The 14394-nt window shown below is 34.4% G+C and overlaps 1 protein-coding gene across 2 annotated transcripts in view; it reads left to right on the forward strand.

Moving 5' to 3' along the window:
* TET2 (tet methylcytosine dioxygenase 2) overlaps positions 1 to 14394 on the forward strand; it is a 148125-nt gene that overhangs the window by 114938 nt on the left and 18793 nt on the right. For both annotated transcript variants that reach the window (XM_023220130.2, XM_023220131.2), the window contains one exon: positions 12483 to 12633. In XM_023220130.2, coding sequence (XP_023075898.1) covers positions 12483 to 12633 — 151 coding nt within the window. The remainder of the gene's footprint in view (positions 1 to 12482; positions 12634 to 14394) is intronic.

The following is a 14394-nucleotide window of genomic DNA, read 5'->3' on the forward strand; positions in this document are numbered from 1 at the left end:
AACATTTTATCAATATTTTTTCATATATTTTTCCCACATCCCCTCCCACTAGTATTTGAAAGTAGAAGACAGGTAACATATCATCTTACCTGTTAACACTTCAGGATGTATTTCTAACAGGTAAAAACTTTATCATTTAATATTTAGACTGTGTTTGTGCAAATTATCTGATTAGATTCTATTTCAAAAACCCACATAAACAAAAATGATGTTGAGAAAGAGCCCTTGCACGTGATTGACACTTCTGAGTAGTGTGATCCCAGTTCATGTCCATTGTCTGGGATAGCTATTAAATAAAACTTCCTCTCATAAAATTGCCTCCATTTAGAAGATAAATTATATGATTCACAAGCCTCTTTTTATTTATAATAGCCCTTCCCCTTTTTTTAGGAATTTTTTTTTTTTTTTTAAAGAAACGGTGATTTTCTCTGTAAAATACCCCACATTCTGGATTTGGCCGATTTCATCTTGGTTCTTTTGTTTAACCTATTCCTCTATCCCCAGTATCTTCTGTGGAATGGTAGTTTGACTGGTTCTTTTTCTTTTCTTTTCTTTTCTTTTTTTTTTTTTTTGAGACAGGCTCTCACTCTGTCACTGAGGCTGGAGTGCAGTAGCCCAATCTCAGCTCACTGCAACCTCCACCTCCCAGGTTCAAGCTATTCTTGTGCCTCAGCCTCCTGAGTAGCTGGGACTACAAGCATGCACCACCTCCCCCAGCTAATTTTTGTACTTTTCGTAGAGACTGGGTTTCGCCGTGTTGGCCAGGCTGGTCTCAAACTCCTGGCCTCAAGTGATCCGCCCACCTTGGCCTCCCAAAGTGCTGGGATTACAGGCACGAGCTACCACACCAAGCTGATTTTTAAGTAATATAAGTATGTGTGCATGTATAGTATACGTTGGCAAAAACGCTTCATAAGTAGTGCTAAAATTAAAATCATCTTATTTATATACATCAGGAGACACATAATGTCTGCTTGGTTCCCATTTTAGTGATGTTAATAGTGTTTAGCATGTTTGTCAGCTTGATCCATCATTATGTTCCTCGTCAAACTTTCACCTGATAGTTTCACATCAATTTTGTCACATCAATTTGTGACAAAAACTGATAATCATTGCCTGTTTCCATTATTTTGTTTTCAAGTTGACAGTTTTCTCTCACTTGATGTTGTGTAAATTTGGTTATATAAATTATTTTGCTAGTTTTTCTATGCTGTATACATTTGAATAACTGACCTAATTGTACTTTTAAAATATTTTACAATTAGAAGTCCAAATAGTAAATCAAAGATTAAGAATTCTTGCAGAAATCTGTTATATAGATGATATTTTAATATTTGCCCTTTGTATCGTTTACCATGAGCCCAATTTCAAGTCATATTAAAATGACTGTTATGTGTTAATTCTAACAATATTTGAAAGACCCCTATCAAAATAAAAATACCTTTTAGTAGCCACTTTATGTAGAAAATCACCTTTAAGTTATTCCCCAATGTTTTTTTCTGATTGAGATATAATTCACATGCCATAAAATTCACCCTTTTAAAGTATACAATTCAGTTGTTTCAGTACATTCACAAAACTGTGCAAATGTCACTTCTACCTAGTTTCAGAACGTTTCCATCATTCCCATAAGGAAATCCTGTATTTATTAGGCAGTCACTTCCCCTTCTCCCCTTCATCCTTCCTCCAAGTGGCAACCACCAATAAACATTCAGTTTCTTTGGATTTGCCTATTCTGGGCATTTTGTATTAGTGAAATCATATATTTGGCCTTTCTGTCTGGCTTCATGTACCTTAATGTTTTCAAGTCTCATTCATTTTATTAAAAAATAAAAAGATACCTTTTTTGGGCCATATATCTATTCACACCATATTTTTTGAGACAGTCTCGCTTTGTCGCCCAGGCTGGAGTGCAGTGGCGCAACCTCAGCTCACTGCAACCTCCGTCTCCCAGGTTCAAGCGATTCTCATGCCTTAGCCCCCACGTTGTTGGGATTACAGGTGTGCGCCACCACACCCAGCTAATTTTTGTATTTTTAGTAGAGACAGGGTTTCACCATGTTGGACAGGTTGCTCTCAAACTCAGCCTCAAGTGATCCTTCTACCTTAGCCTCCCAAAGTGCTCGGACTTACAGGCATGAGCCACTGTGCCCAGCCACATTTTCTTTATCCATTTATTAGTTAATTGACATTTGGATCATTTCCACTTTTTGGCTATTATAAGTTATGCTGCAATGAACATCAGTGTACACATTTTTGTGTGAATGTATTTTCAGTTATCTTGGGATATACACCTAGGAGTGACATTGTTAGTAATATGGTAACTCTATGTTTAACTTTTTGAAGAACTGCCCAGCTATTTTCCAAAGTAGCTGCATCCTTTTACATTTCTGCCAACAATGTATGAAGGTTCCAGTGTCTCCACATCCTCAAGAAAATGTTATTGTCTTTTTAATTACAACCATCCAAGTGGGTATGAAGTTTATCTCGTGATTTTGATTTGCACTTTCCTAATGGCTGATATTGGGCATCTTTTCAAGTGTGTATTGACCATGTATATTTTTTTTGAGAAAAGTCTACTTATATGTTTTAATTGTGTTATTTTTAGAGTTGTAAGAATATGATATATGTTGATACTCGAACTTTGTCAAATGCATGGTTTGCAGATATTTTCTCCTGTCCCACAGGTTGTCTCTTCACTTTGATAATATCCTTAAAGTGCAAAAGTTTTAATTTGATTTTGATGAAACTCAATTTCTTATTAATTGGTAGCTTGTGCTTTTGGGGTCATATTTAAGAAATCATTGCCTCATTCAAGATCTGAAAGATTTACACCTATGCTTTCTTCTCAGAGTATTATAACTTTAGATCTTATATTTAGATTTTTAATTAATGTTAATTTGATGGTGAGAGGTAAGAGTCCAACTTCATTCCTTTGCAAGTAGCTGTCCAGTTCTCTCAGCACCGTTTGTTGAAGAGACTATTTTTTTTTTCAATTAATTGACCAAGATGTGTGAGTTTATTTCTGGACTCTTAATTCCCTTAATCTGCATGACTTTTCTTATGCCAGTACCACACTGTGCTGATTCCTATAGTTTTGTAGTAAATTTTAAAATCAAGACAGGTAAGTCTTCCAACTTCATACTTTTGCCTATCATGTTTCTTGTGTTTCCATATGAATTTTAAGATGTGTTTGTCATTTCCTTTCTGTTTTTTTTTTTTTTTTTTGGTAGAGCTAGAGTCTTACTATATTACCCAGGCTGGTCTTGAACTCCTGAGCTAAAGAGATCCTCCCGCCTAGGCTTCCCAGAGTACTGGGATGACAGGCGTGAGCCACCACATCTGGCCCCCTTCTGGGACTTTGACTGGGGTTCTGTTGAATCTGTAGGTCAATTTGGAGAGTATTGATATCTTAACATTAATGCTTCCAATTTATGAACACAGGATATTTTTCCATTTATTCTTAAATTTCTTTCAGTAATGTTTTGGATGAAACATGCACAAAGTCCTGCACTTTTTTTTTTTTTAAGACAGAGTCTCCCTCTGCTGCCTAGTCCAGAGTGCAGTGGTGCCATCTCAGCTCACTGCAGCCTCCACCTGCGGGTTCAAGTGATTCTTCTGCCTCAGCTTCCCAAGTAACTGAAACTACAGGTGCGCGCTACCATGCCTGGCTAATTTGTTTGTGTTTTTAGTGGAGACAGGCTTTCACCATGTTGGCCAGGCTAGTCTCAAACACCTAGCCTCAAGTGATCTGACTGCCTTGGCCTCCCAAAGTACTGGGATTACAGGCATGAGCCACCACACCTGGCCTGTACTTCTTTTGTTAAAATTTTTTTCTGTGTATTTTTTTTTATCCTATTGCAAAATCAATTTTTTGTCGATAATATATAGTCATATATTTCACTTTTATATATTGGTCTTATATCCTACCAACTTGCTGAACTAGCTTATTAGCACTAACTTTTTTTGGTAGATTCCTTAGGATTTGCTACATACAAGATCATGTCATCTACAAGTAGAAATAGTTTTGTTTCTTCCAATCTGGGTGGCCTTTTTTTTTTTCTTGCCTGATTACCCAGTTAGAACTTCCAGAAAATGTCAGGTACAATTAACAACCGCAAACATCCTTGTCTTATTCCTCATTTTAGGAAGAAATTTTTAGTTTTTCACCATTAAGTATGATACTAGTTGTAGGTTTTGTTTCAAAAAAGACTGTGTCGAGTTCAGAAGTTCCTTTCTGTTGCTAGCTTGTTGAATAATTTTATGATGAAAGGGTGTTGAACTTTTCTCAAATGCTGTGTGGCTACATCTAATGAAATGATCATGGGTTCTTCTCCTTTATTCTGTTAATATGGTGTATTATATTGATTCATTTTTATACATTAGATTAACATATTTCTGGAATAAATCCCACTTGGTCTCAGTGTGTATTACTTTTTATATATTACTGGAGTCAGTTTGCTAGTATTTCATTGAGGACTTTTGTATCTCTGTTGATAAGGTATATTGATCTTTGGTTTCCTTGTGATGTCTTTGGTTTTGGTGTCAGAGTAATTCTGAGTTCGCAAAATGCACTGGGCAATGTTCCCTTCTCTATCTTTTGGAAGAGCTTACAAAGGATTGGTTTAACTCTTTTTTAAAATGTTTGAGGAAATTTTCTACCCCTGGGCTTTCCTTTTTGAGAATTTTTAAACATTTTTAAAATAGATTATTTTTAAAGCAATTTTAGGGTAACAGCAACATTGAATGAAAGGCACAAAGCTTCCTCAAGTACATGCTGCCCCTATATGTGCATAGCCTCCCTCATTATCAACATCCTTTACCAGAATGGTACATTTGTTGCAATCAGTGAATCTGCATTGACAATTATCACTGAAAGTTCATAGTTTAGAGTTTACCTTTGTTGTTACGTATTCTGTGAGTTTGGATCCATGTCTAATGATACTCATTCACCATTACAGTTTCATTCAGAGTAATTTCACTGCCTTAAAAGTCCTCTGTACCCTACCTATTTCTCTCTCCCACCCCACTAACCCTTAGCAACCAATGATCTTTTTATCTCCATAATTTTGCCTATTCCAGAATGTCATATAGTTGGAATGACACAGTATATGTAGCCTTCTCAGACTGCTTTTTGTCCCTTAGTAATAGGCTTTTAAACTTTCTACCATGTCTTGATAGTTCATTTCTTTTCGGCATTGAATAATATTCCATTGTCTAGTTTATCACAGTTTATTTATCCATTCACATAGTGAAAGACATCTTAGTTGCTTCCAAGTTTTGACAATTACTCCTTTAAGTAAATACCACAGAGCACAGTAGCTTGATTGACAGTAAGAAATGTACTTTCTCAGTCTGTATCTTGTTTTTTCATTCACTTGACAGTGCCATTTGCAGAACAGAAAGTTTTAATTTTAATGAAGTCTAGGTTATCAGTTAATTCATGAATAATGTTTTTGGTCTTGTATCTAAAAAGTCAGCACCAAACACAAGGTCATCTATATGTTCTGTGTTATCTTCCAGGAGTTTTATAGTTTTACATTTTACATTTAGGTCTTTGACCCATTTTGCATTAATTTTGCAAAAACTATAAAGACTATGTATAGATTCACTTATGTGCATGGAGTTGTCCAGTTGTTCCTGTACCGTTTCTTAAAGACTATCTTTGCTTTATTATATTACCTTTGCTACTTTGTGAAAGATCAGTTGATTATAATTAAGTGGTCTGTTTCTGGACTCTTTATTCTTTTCCATCGATATATTTGTCTAGACTTTCACCAATGCCACACTATCTTGACAACTTGAGCTTTAGAGTAAGTCTTGCAATCATGTAGCGGCAGTCCTCTGACATTGTTTTTCTCCTTCAGTATTGAGTTGACTATTCTTTTGCCTGTTACTAAGTGATAAAAACCAGTCTGAGAAGACTGTATATACTGTCATGTATTGGTCTTTTGCCTCTCGATATAAACTTTAAAATTAGTTTGTCAATATCCTCAAAATCTTGTGGGAATTTTGATAGAATGCACTGCATTTCTGGATTGAGTTAGAAATACTGCCACCTTGACAAAACGCATCTTCCTATCCGTGAACATGGAACATCTCTTTATTTCTTTGATATCCTTCATTAGAATTTTACATTTTCCTCATATAGACCTTGTACATATTATATTAGATTTATACATAAATATTTCATTTTGGGGGTGCTAATGATAATGTGTTTTTATCTCAAATTCTGCTTGTACATTGTTGGTATGCAGAAAAGTGATCAACTTTTGTATATTAAACTTGTTTCCTGCAACCATGTTATAATCACTTTATATCCAGTTTTGGTTTTTTTGTTTTGTTTTTGTCACTCTTTTGTATTTTCTAGGTGAACATGTCATCTGCAAGACAACTTCTTTCTAATCTGTATATCTTTTATTTTCTTGTCTTAATGTATTATCTAGGATTTCCAGTATGATGTTGAAAAGCGGTGGTGAGAGGCAACATTCTTGCCTTGTTCCTGATCTCAGCAGGAAGTCTTCAGTTTTATCAACATTAAATATGTTAGCTGTATGGTTTTGTAGGTATTCTTTATCAGGTTCAGGTAGTTCCCTTCTTTTCCTAGTTTACTGAGAGGCTTTTGAAAATCATGAATCAGTGTTGGATTTTGTAAATACTTTTTTTTCACCTATTGATATTACCATATGACTTTTTAAAACTTATTAATGAAATGGATTACATTAATTGATTTTCAAATTTTGAACTAGACTGACATACCTGGGGCAAATCTCACATGGTTGTGATACATTATTTATATATATTGTTGGATTTGATATGCCATTTGGTAAGGACTTTTGCATTCATGGTCATGGTTGCTATTAGTCTGTAGTTATCTTTTCTTGTAAAGAACTTTGGTGTTGGTATTAAGGTAATGCTGGTCTCATAGAATAAGTTATGAAGTATTTTCTCTGCTTCTGTGTTGAGATTGTGGAGAATTGATATAATTTCTTCCTTAAAACTTTGGTAGAAATCAGAATGAACCATCTGGGTCTGGTACTTTGTTTTGGAAAGTTATTACTGATTCAATTTCTTTCATAGATACAGGCCTATTTAGATTATTATTTTGTGTAAATATTGGTAGTCGTGTCCTTCAAGGAATTGGCCCATTTCACCTTGTTAAATGTGTGGGCACATTTGTTCATAATATTTATTTATTATCCTTTGTTTTTGAGACAGGGTCTCACTCTGGTTGCCCAGGCTGGAGTGCAGGGGCATGATCTCAGCTCACTGCAGCCTCGACCTCCTGGGCTCAAGTGATTCACCCACCTCAGCCTTCCAAATAGCTCGGACTACAGGCACATGCCACCATGCCTGGCTAATATTTTTTATTATTATTAGAGGTGGGGTTTTCCTTTGTTGCCTGGTATGGTCTTGAACTGGCAAGCAATCTGCCTGCCTCAACCTCCAAAGAGTGATGGGATTACAGGCGTGAGCCATGACACCTAGCCTGATGGCAGAACTTTTTAAGAAGAATAGAATGGTATATGTCATTTTCCAAAATTTTTTCCCCTCCTCCTGTGGAAGCATGAAGGTATTTTTCTCTAGTATTCATTATGAGAATGTCATCTGGCTCCTGAATGTAGAAAACTCACAAAACTGTGAGGAACCTATTATGACTGGATGCCTCTGGAGTTGTTCACACTGAACCTCCAGCAATACATCACTTATAGTTCACATTTTCCTACCCCAGTACTGGTTCTCACAGAGTTTTCTGCTCCGGTAAGTTGTAATTCTTTTTATCCATCTGTCTCTCTGGTTTTTGAGGGCAGTGATTTTCCCTGTGACCTCATTTGTCTGACAGATCTAAATAGTGTTGATTACATCTTTTAACCTGTTGTAGGTATATTCAGATTTTCTGTTTCTTCTTGAGTCAGTTTTAGTAGTGTTTTTCTAGAAGTTTGTTCTCCAGCTCAGCTTTAGCTCCATCCTATAAAATATGAGTATGTTGAGTTTTCATTTACAATAAGGTAAATGAAATTTACCTTATTCTATTTTCTAATTTCTATTTCTCTAGCTCAGCTTTAGCTCCAGCCTATAAAATATGAATATGTTGAGTTTTCATTTACAATAAGGTATTTTCTAATTTCTGTCATTTTTTTTTTTGATTTCTGGTTATATGAGTATATTTTTACCTAATTACCCAAATTTGCTTCTGTTATTCATTTATAATTTTTTCAGAAAACACACTTTGCACAATTTTTGCAGCATTCCATTTATTTAGACTTGTTTTATAACCTGTCATGCAGTCCATCCTGGAGAATGTTCATGTGTACTTGAGAAGAATGTGTATATTCGGCTGTTGGTGGGTGGCATGTTTTATAGATGTCTGTTAGACCTAGTTGATTTATAGTGTTTTTTACAATTTGTTTTCTTTTTAATCTTCTGTCTACTTTTAGCCATTATTGAAAGTGGATTAGTAAATTATCTATCAATTCCTTTAATTCTGCCATTTTTTGCTTCATGTATTTTGGTGCTGTGTTGCTGATTACATATATGTTTACATTTGTTACATCATTTTAATGGCTTGAACTCCTTATTATAAAATGTGCATATCTTGTAGACATCACATAGTTAAATCTTTTTAAAAATCGACATTGCCAGTCTCTGCCTTTTAATTTTTCAATTCACAATTCATATACATTTAATAAAATTATTGATAAGGTAGGATTTGTCTGCCATTTTGTCTATATCTTGTCTTTTTTTGTATTCAATAGATATTTTCTAGTGTACTGTTTTAACTCCCTTGTCTTTTACTAAATTTTTTGATGTTATTTTCTTAGTGATTTCCCTGGGGATTACAACTAACTTATAAAAGCTAGTCTGAAGTAATACCAATTTCATTACAGTATAAGGAAACTTTGTTGCCATATAGCTCCATTCCTTCTTTTTACTCTGTGCTATTTTACAAATTACATTTTATATATTTTATGCCCATTAACACAGATTGTTTTGTCTTTTAAATCAGATTGATATTGTCATTTAAATCAGATATGAGAAAAATAGTTACAAACAAAAATACATATATGATTTCATATTTACCTATGTAATTATCTTTACTGGTGCTCTTTAAGTTCTTAGGTGGATTTGAGGTAGTGTATAGTGTCCTTTACTTTCAGCCTGAAGTACACGTTTAGTATTTTTTATAGGACATGCCTGAAAATAATAAACTCTTATTTTTCAGAGAATGTCCTAATTTATTATATAATACATTTCTGAAAGATAGGTTTGCAAAATACAGAATTATTCGTTGACAGTCTTTTTCTTGTGGTTCTATGTCATCCTACTGCCTTCTGGTCTTCATTGTTTCTGATCAGAGATCAGCTATTAATCTTATTGGGATTCCTGCATACATGATAATCATAGAGTTTTCATGATTTTCTTGTGTTGTTGGCTTTCAGCAATTTGGTTATGATGTTTATATGTATGCATATCTTTGGGTTTATGTTACATGGAGTTAGTTGAGCTTCTTGGACATGTAGATTGATGTTGTTCATCAAATTTGAGAAGTTTTTGGCCATTATTTTTCAAATATTCTTCATCCTTTACTTTGGGGACCTGCATTGTCTATGTTGGTATGCTTTAAGGTCTTCCACAGATCTCTGAGGTTCTGTTTAATTTTATTTTTTCATTTTTCAGACTGAATAATCTCAAATGACTTATCTTCAAGTCCCTTCCCCCCCCCTTTTCAACTCTGCTATTGAACCCCTCTAATTTTTTATTGCAGTTATTACACTTTCAGCTTTAGAATTCTATTCAATAATATCTTTTTCTTGAGTTTATCTCATGTATTTAGTAAAATTCTGTATTCTTACTTTAGTTATTTAAATGCAGTTTTCTTTCATTATTTGGGCATACGTGAAATAGCTGACTTAAAGTCTTTGTCCAGTGGCCTAACATCTGGACTTTTTCAGGGATAGCCTCTATTGACTACTTTATATGGGCCATACTTTGTTTCTGTTTCTGTTAATTGTTTAGACATTTTAAACTAACGTAATGGCTGAGAGCAGTGGCTCGTGCCTGTAATCCCAGCACTTTGAGAGGCCAAAGCAGGAGGATCGCTTAAGCCCAGGAGTTCGAGACTAGCCTGTGCAGTATAGTGAGACCCTGTCTCTACAAAAATAAAAATAAATAAAATAATGTAATCTGATAAATCTGAAAATCAGATTCTACCCCCTGCCCAGAATATGTTATTGTTTCTGGTGGTGGTGGTTTCTTTCTTTTTCATTACTCCTATAAAGTTTGTATTGTTTCTCATAGATAGATAGCCATCGAAGTCTTTGCTTGGTTAGCTTAGAGGTCAGCTAAGGATTAGACAGAATTCCTTAGGTGCCTGAGACCAGTAAGTCAGTCTTTGACAAAGGGGTCTGTATGTGTGTTGAGGCATGCATTCAACACTCAGCCAGGCTATTTACAGCTCTGCATTAGCCTTTATTCCCTGCTTGGGCGGTCTCACTCAAGGTTAGACTGTGGTGAGAGTTTAGGGCTTTCTCAGGTCTTTTGTGAACCCTACATTTGTATGTGGCTTTCTAAATTCCCAGGAATATATTTTCAAAGCCTCCTATGGATCATCTCACTTCCCAGGTTTTACTTTTAAGTTTTTTTAGTTATCTTTTTTTTTTGCTCCAGTTGTTAGCTACACCTCAGTGACAGTATTCAACAGTTGCCTATGATTATTTGATAAATGCCTCTGTGGAAAACGTGGTTCACACTAGATGAACTCCAAGTTAGATAAAGTAAAGATAACCTTACTAGAACGATCTTCCAGGAAACTACCAAACAGATCAAGTAACGTGAGGTCTCTGTGAATGGGACTTTAGAGTATATCCAGCCAATCTGGCCTCCTCTAGTGGCAGCATGGCTGCTGCTTTTCATAATAAATGTGGGCTGTTTTGATTTGAAGGCTACCATAGAGCTGTGGGGAAAGTTAAAATACCACAGAGCTCACTGTTCTCACTGAAATCCTGTCTTTTTTTTTTTCCTTGAATGAATTCCCCCTATATTGCTGCAAGCTTTTTGCTAATTTCCAGATCTGAAAAAGCTGATTCTGACAGTATTTATCAGTACTTTTATTGCTTTTATGGAGGAGAAAATTTTCAGATATCCTTATTCTGCCATTATTGCTGACATATATAAAGGGATCATTTCTAATTGTAATATTCCTTTTGCATTTATTAGCTGGAATACTTTACAGGACTTTTCTTCATCAACTCTTTAGTTACCACTTAATATTAGTTGGTAAGAATGACAGAAAAAATGCATGGCAAGAATCTTTACTTGTCAAATTTCAGAGATTTTGATGGGAAATTATATTTAGAGATCACAATCAGTGTCTAGATGTGCTCCCTGCTACGAAGATGTCATTACTTTTAGGCTTTTTAAATGGGCAAATACATGAAGTAGTTATTTTTTAGAAAGAAAATCTGAGATTAACTCAAATCATTAATTCATACTGTTTTTTCCTGTTCATAGTTAAGATGACAGAGTATTATTATCTTTTGTTTTGCTTCTCTTGTACACTGAAATTTTTGGTTTTTGATATTACCAATTATTTCTTTCTGTCACAATATACATACAGTAATTTAAAAATAATTTACAGTGCTACCTGCATATTTTTTCTTTGTAAGTTGTTTTATCTTTCTTTTTCTTTGCTTACTTTATTGTCATTAGGATCTATCAAACTAGGGCTATACAGCTGTAATACTGTATTTTAGCCAAAAACTAGGAAGCACTCAAATGCCCATCAATGGTAGAATAACTTGTCACATTTTTATAAGATGGAATATGGTACTCAGTGAAAATGAATAAAGTACAACTACATGCAGTGATTTGGATGGATATCCCAAACATAATGGAAAAAGACAGACACAAATAACATATTATATAATTTCATACACCTATGTATATATCAAGTATAAAAGTAGGCAAAACAAGCCATCGATGGTGGCACACACCTATAGTCCCAGCTATTTGGGAGGCTGAGGCGGGAAGATCGCTTGAGCCTAGAATTTCAGGTTCAACCAGTGCAACATAGCAAGACCCCATCTATGAAAAAGAAAGCAATACTAACATAAGAATAGGCAGAACTACTGTATTCTTAGAGAAGTTACTGTTAGGGAGACAGACAGTGACTGAAAGGCAAAATGAAGGGAAATTCCAGGGGATAGTAAATATTTTGTTTCTTAGTGTGGGTTCTACTTACCTGGGTATGTTGCATTTGTAAACTGTAAAATTACGTGCACTTTTCTGTATGTGTATTATATTGCAATAAAATTGTTTTAAAGTCAATTGGAATAGTTCTGTGTGTGGTTATGCCACGGCTTAATACAGAGTTAGATTAGGCTTCTTTTCAAACTCATTTTGCATATAGACACCCAGAATATCAGCTGCACAGCCTGTATAATGCTATCAATAGCAATGAATTTGGTCTTTTGATTTCTCAGGAGAACCTGCGCCTGTCAGGGGCTGGATCCAGAAACCTGTGGTGCCTCCTTCTCTTTTGGTTGTTCATGGAGCATGTACTACAATGGATGTAAGTTTGCCAGAAGCAAGATCCCAAGGAAGTTTAAGCTGCTTGGGGATGACCCAAAAGAGGTTTGTTTACTTCCTGATATATAATCACTTTATTTTTCATGGAGAATTCATTAGCATAGATGGAGTGAACAATATGACATATCTTGGTAAGCTCTTATTAATCAAAGTTTTTCCCAAACTGTAGATACACACTATTTTTTAAGTTGGCATAATAATCATATTATGCCAAAATAATAGATAAAATGTGAGCAACAAAAACTTCCTCGTTGGTCTTTTATGTTAACTCCAAAGTTTTAAAGGGGTGTCACTTCATTGTTAAAACTAAATGAGAATTGGTGGTTTTTTTCATATTTTGACTTTGAATTATGGAAGTTACATAAGTACTACATTCAGAAAAGACCATTTTTAGTCACATTTATATGCCATGAGATTCAAATAATTTAAAGTCACTGTAATGAATGCATTTAAGTAACTAAAACATATTTAGATTTTAATGTAACTCTGTAATGGAAATAAATGGACATTGATTTCTCACGAAAGTCATTGGTTTTTGTCTTGTCTCTAGAATACCTATTTCTTAAAATAGAATTTGCAAATTGATAAATTTAACAACTTTTGGGTGGGCATGTAGTCTAGAGTATAGATACTCCTTGACTTATGAGGAGACTACATCCCCATAAATCCATTGTAAATTGAAAATCCATTTAATACCCCAATAAACCCACCCTAGAGTAAAAAAAAAAAAAAAACAAAAAAACAAAAAACAAGCCATTATAGATCAGGGACTGTCTCTGTACTAATTGAATGATTAGAAAACCTCAATATAGTTAGCATTTAGATATGACCACATTTTCAGTCATTCTATACACTTACAATTATCTTTTGAATTTTGAATACAATTCAAATATTTACATACTATAGATATAACATTGATGAGTCCCTTTAAATGAAGAATTTGTTAACTTTATTAAGCTTTCATTTACTATTATAGTCACAATTAATAAAGCAAGTACAAAAACTCCTGAAATCACAAAGTTTTTTTAAAGGATGTTTTCAGTAATTAAACATTACTTAAATGTGTGAGACATCATTTCATAAGAACATGAATATTAATAACAATGAAAAGTAGTGATTTTGCGTGCCGCCATGTTAATTTTCTACAGATAACCTTTTTTTTGCCACTATTTTATCAATTAATAAATGTTTATCACTTTCACGAGGTTTCATGTAAACCAAATCCAGAGGATCCCAAGTAACTTACTGCCTCTGTTAGGTGGGAGAGCTCTGTTCAGAAACCTCCTCACCTTCTAAAATTTACATATCTGCTAGGTGGTTATGTCTCCTAACTTTTTTTTTTTTTAGAGAAATATCAATCTGAAATGAAGACATTAAGTATAAATGGAGCAGCTAAACATGATCACCTACCATTCTTTAACAGCATATTACCTGGAAAATCTGTTCATGAGCAGGGCAGGTGGGAGTGTAACTGAGCATTTCCCCTTTCGAGTAAATTTTGCAGTTTTTCATGTATCCTGCATTCTAGTTCTGAAGCATTTTATCCATATTTGAAGTGTCCAGTAAATTTTAGTTGCTCTGTAGAGAGATCATTTCAAATTTTTTAAATACTATCTTTATAAACATAAAATGTAAAGAGTAGAAAGAGAAAAATTAAGCTAAATAAGTTCTTTTAATAGTTCATCTTCCTTGGTAGCTAAAACACGTGACCTCTTTAAGACCATACGGCTTCATTCCCCAACCCTACTCCTAGCACAGGCTTGTATTTATAAAATGCAAAATATCCACATGCAAGTAGAAAATCAA

Source organism: Piliocolobus tephrosceles, chromosome 3 (genome assembly GCF_002776525.5).
Source record: "Piliocolobus tephrosceles isolate RC106 chromosome 3, ASM277652v3, whole genome shotgun sequence".
Taxonomy (NCBI): domain Eukaryota; kingdom Metazoa; phylum Chordata; class Mammalia; order Primates; family Cercopithecidae; genus Piliocolobus; species Piliocolobus tephrosceles.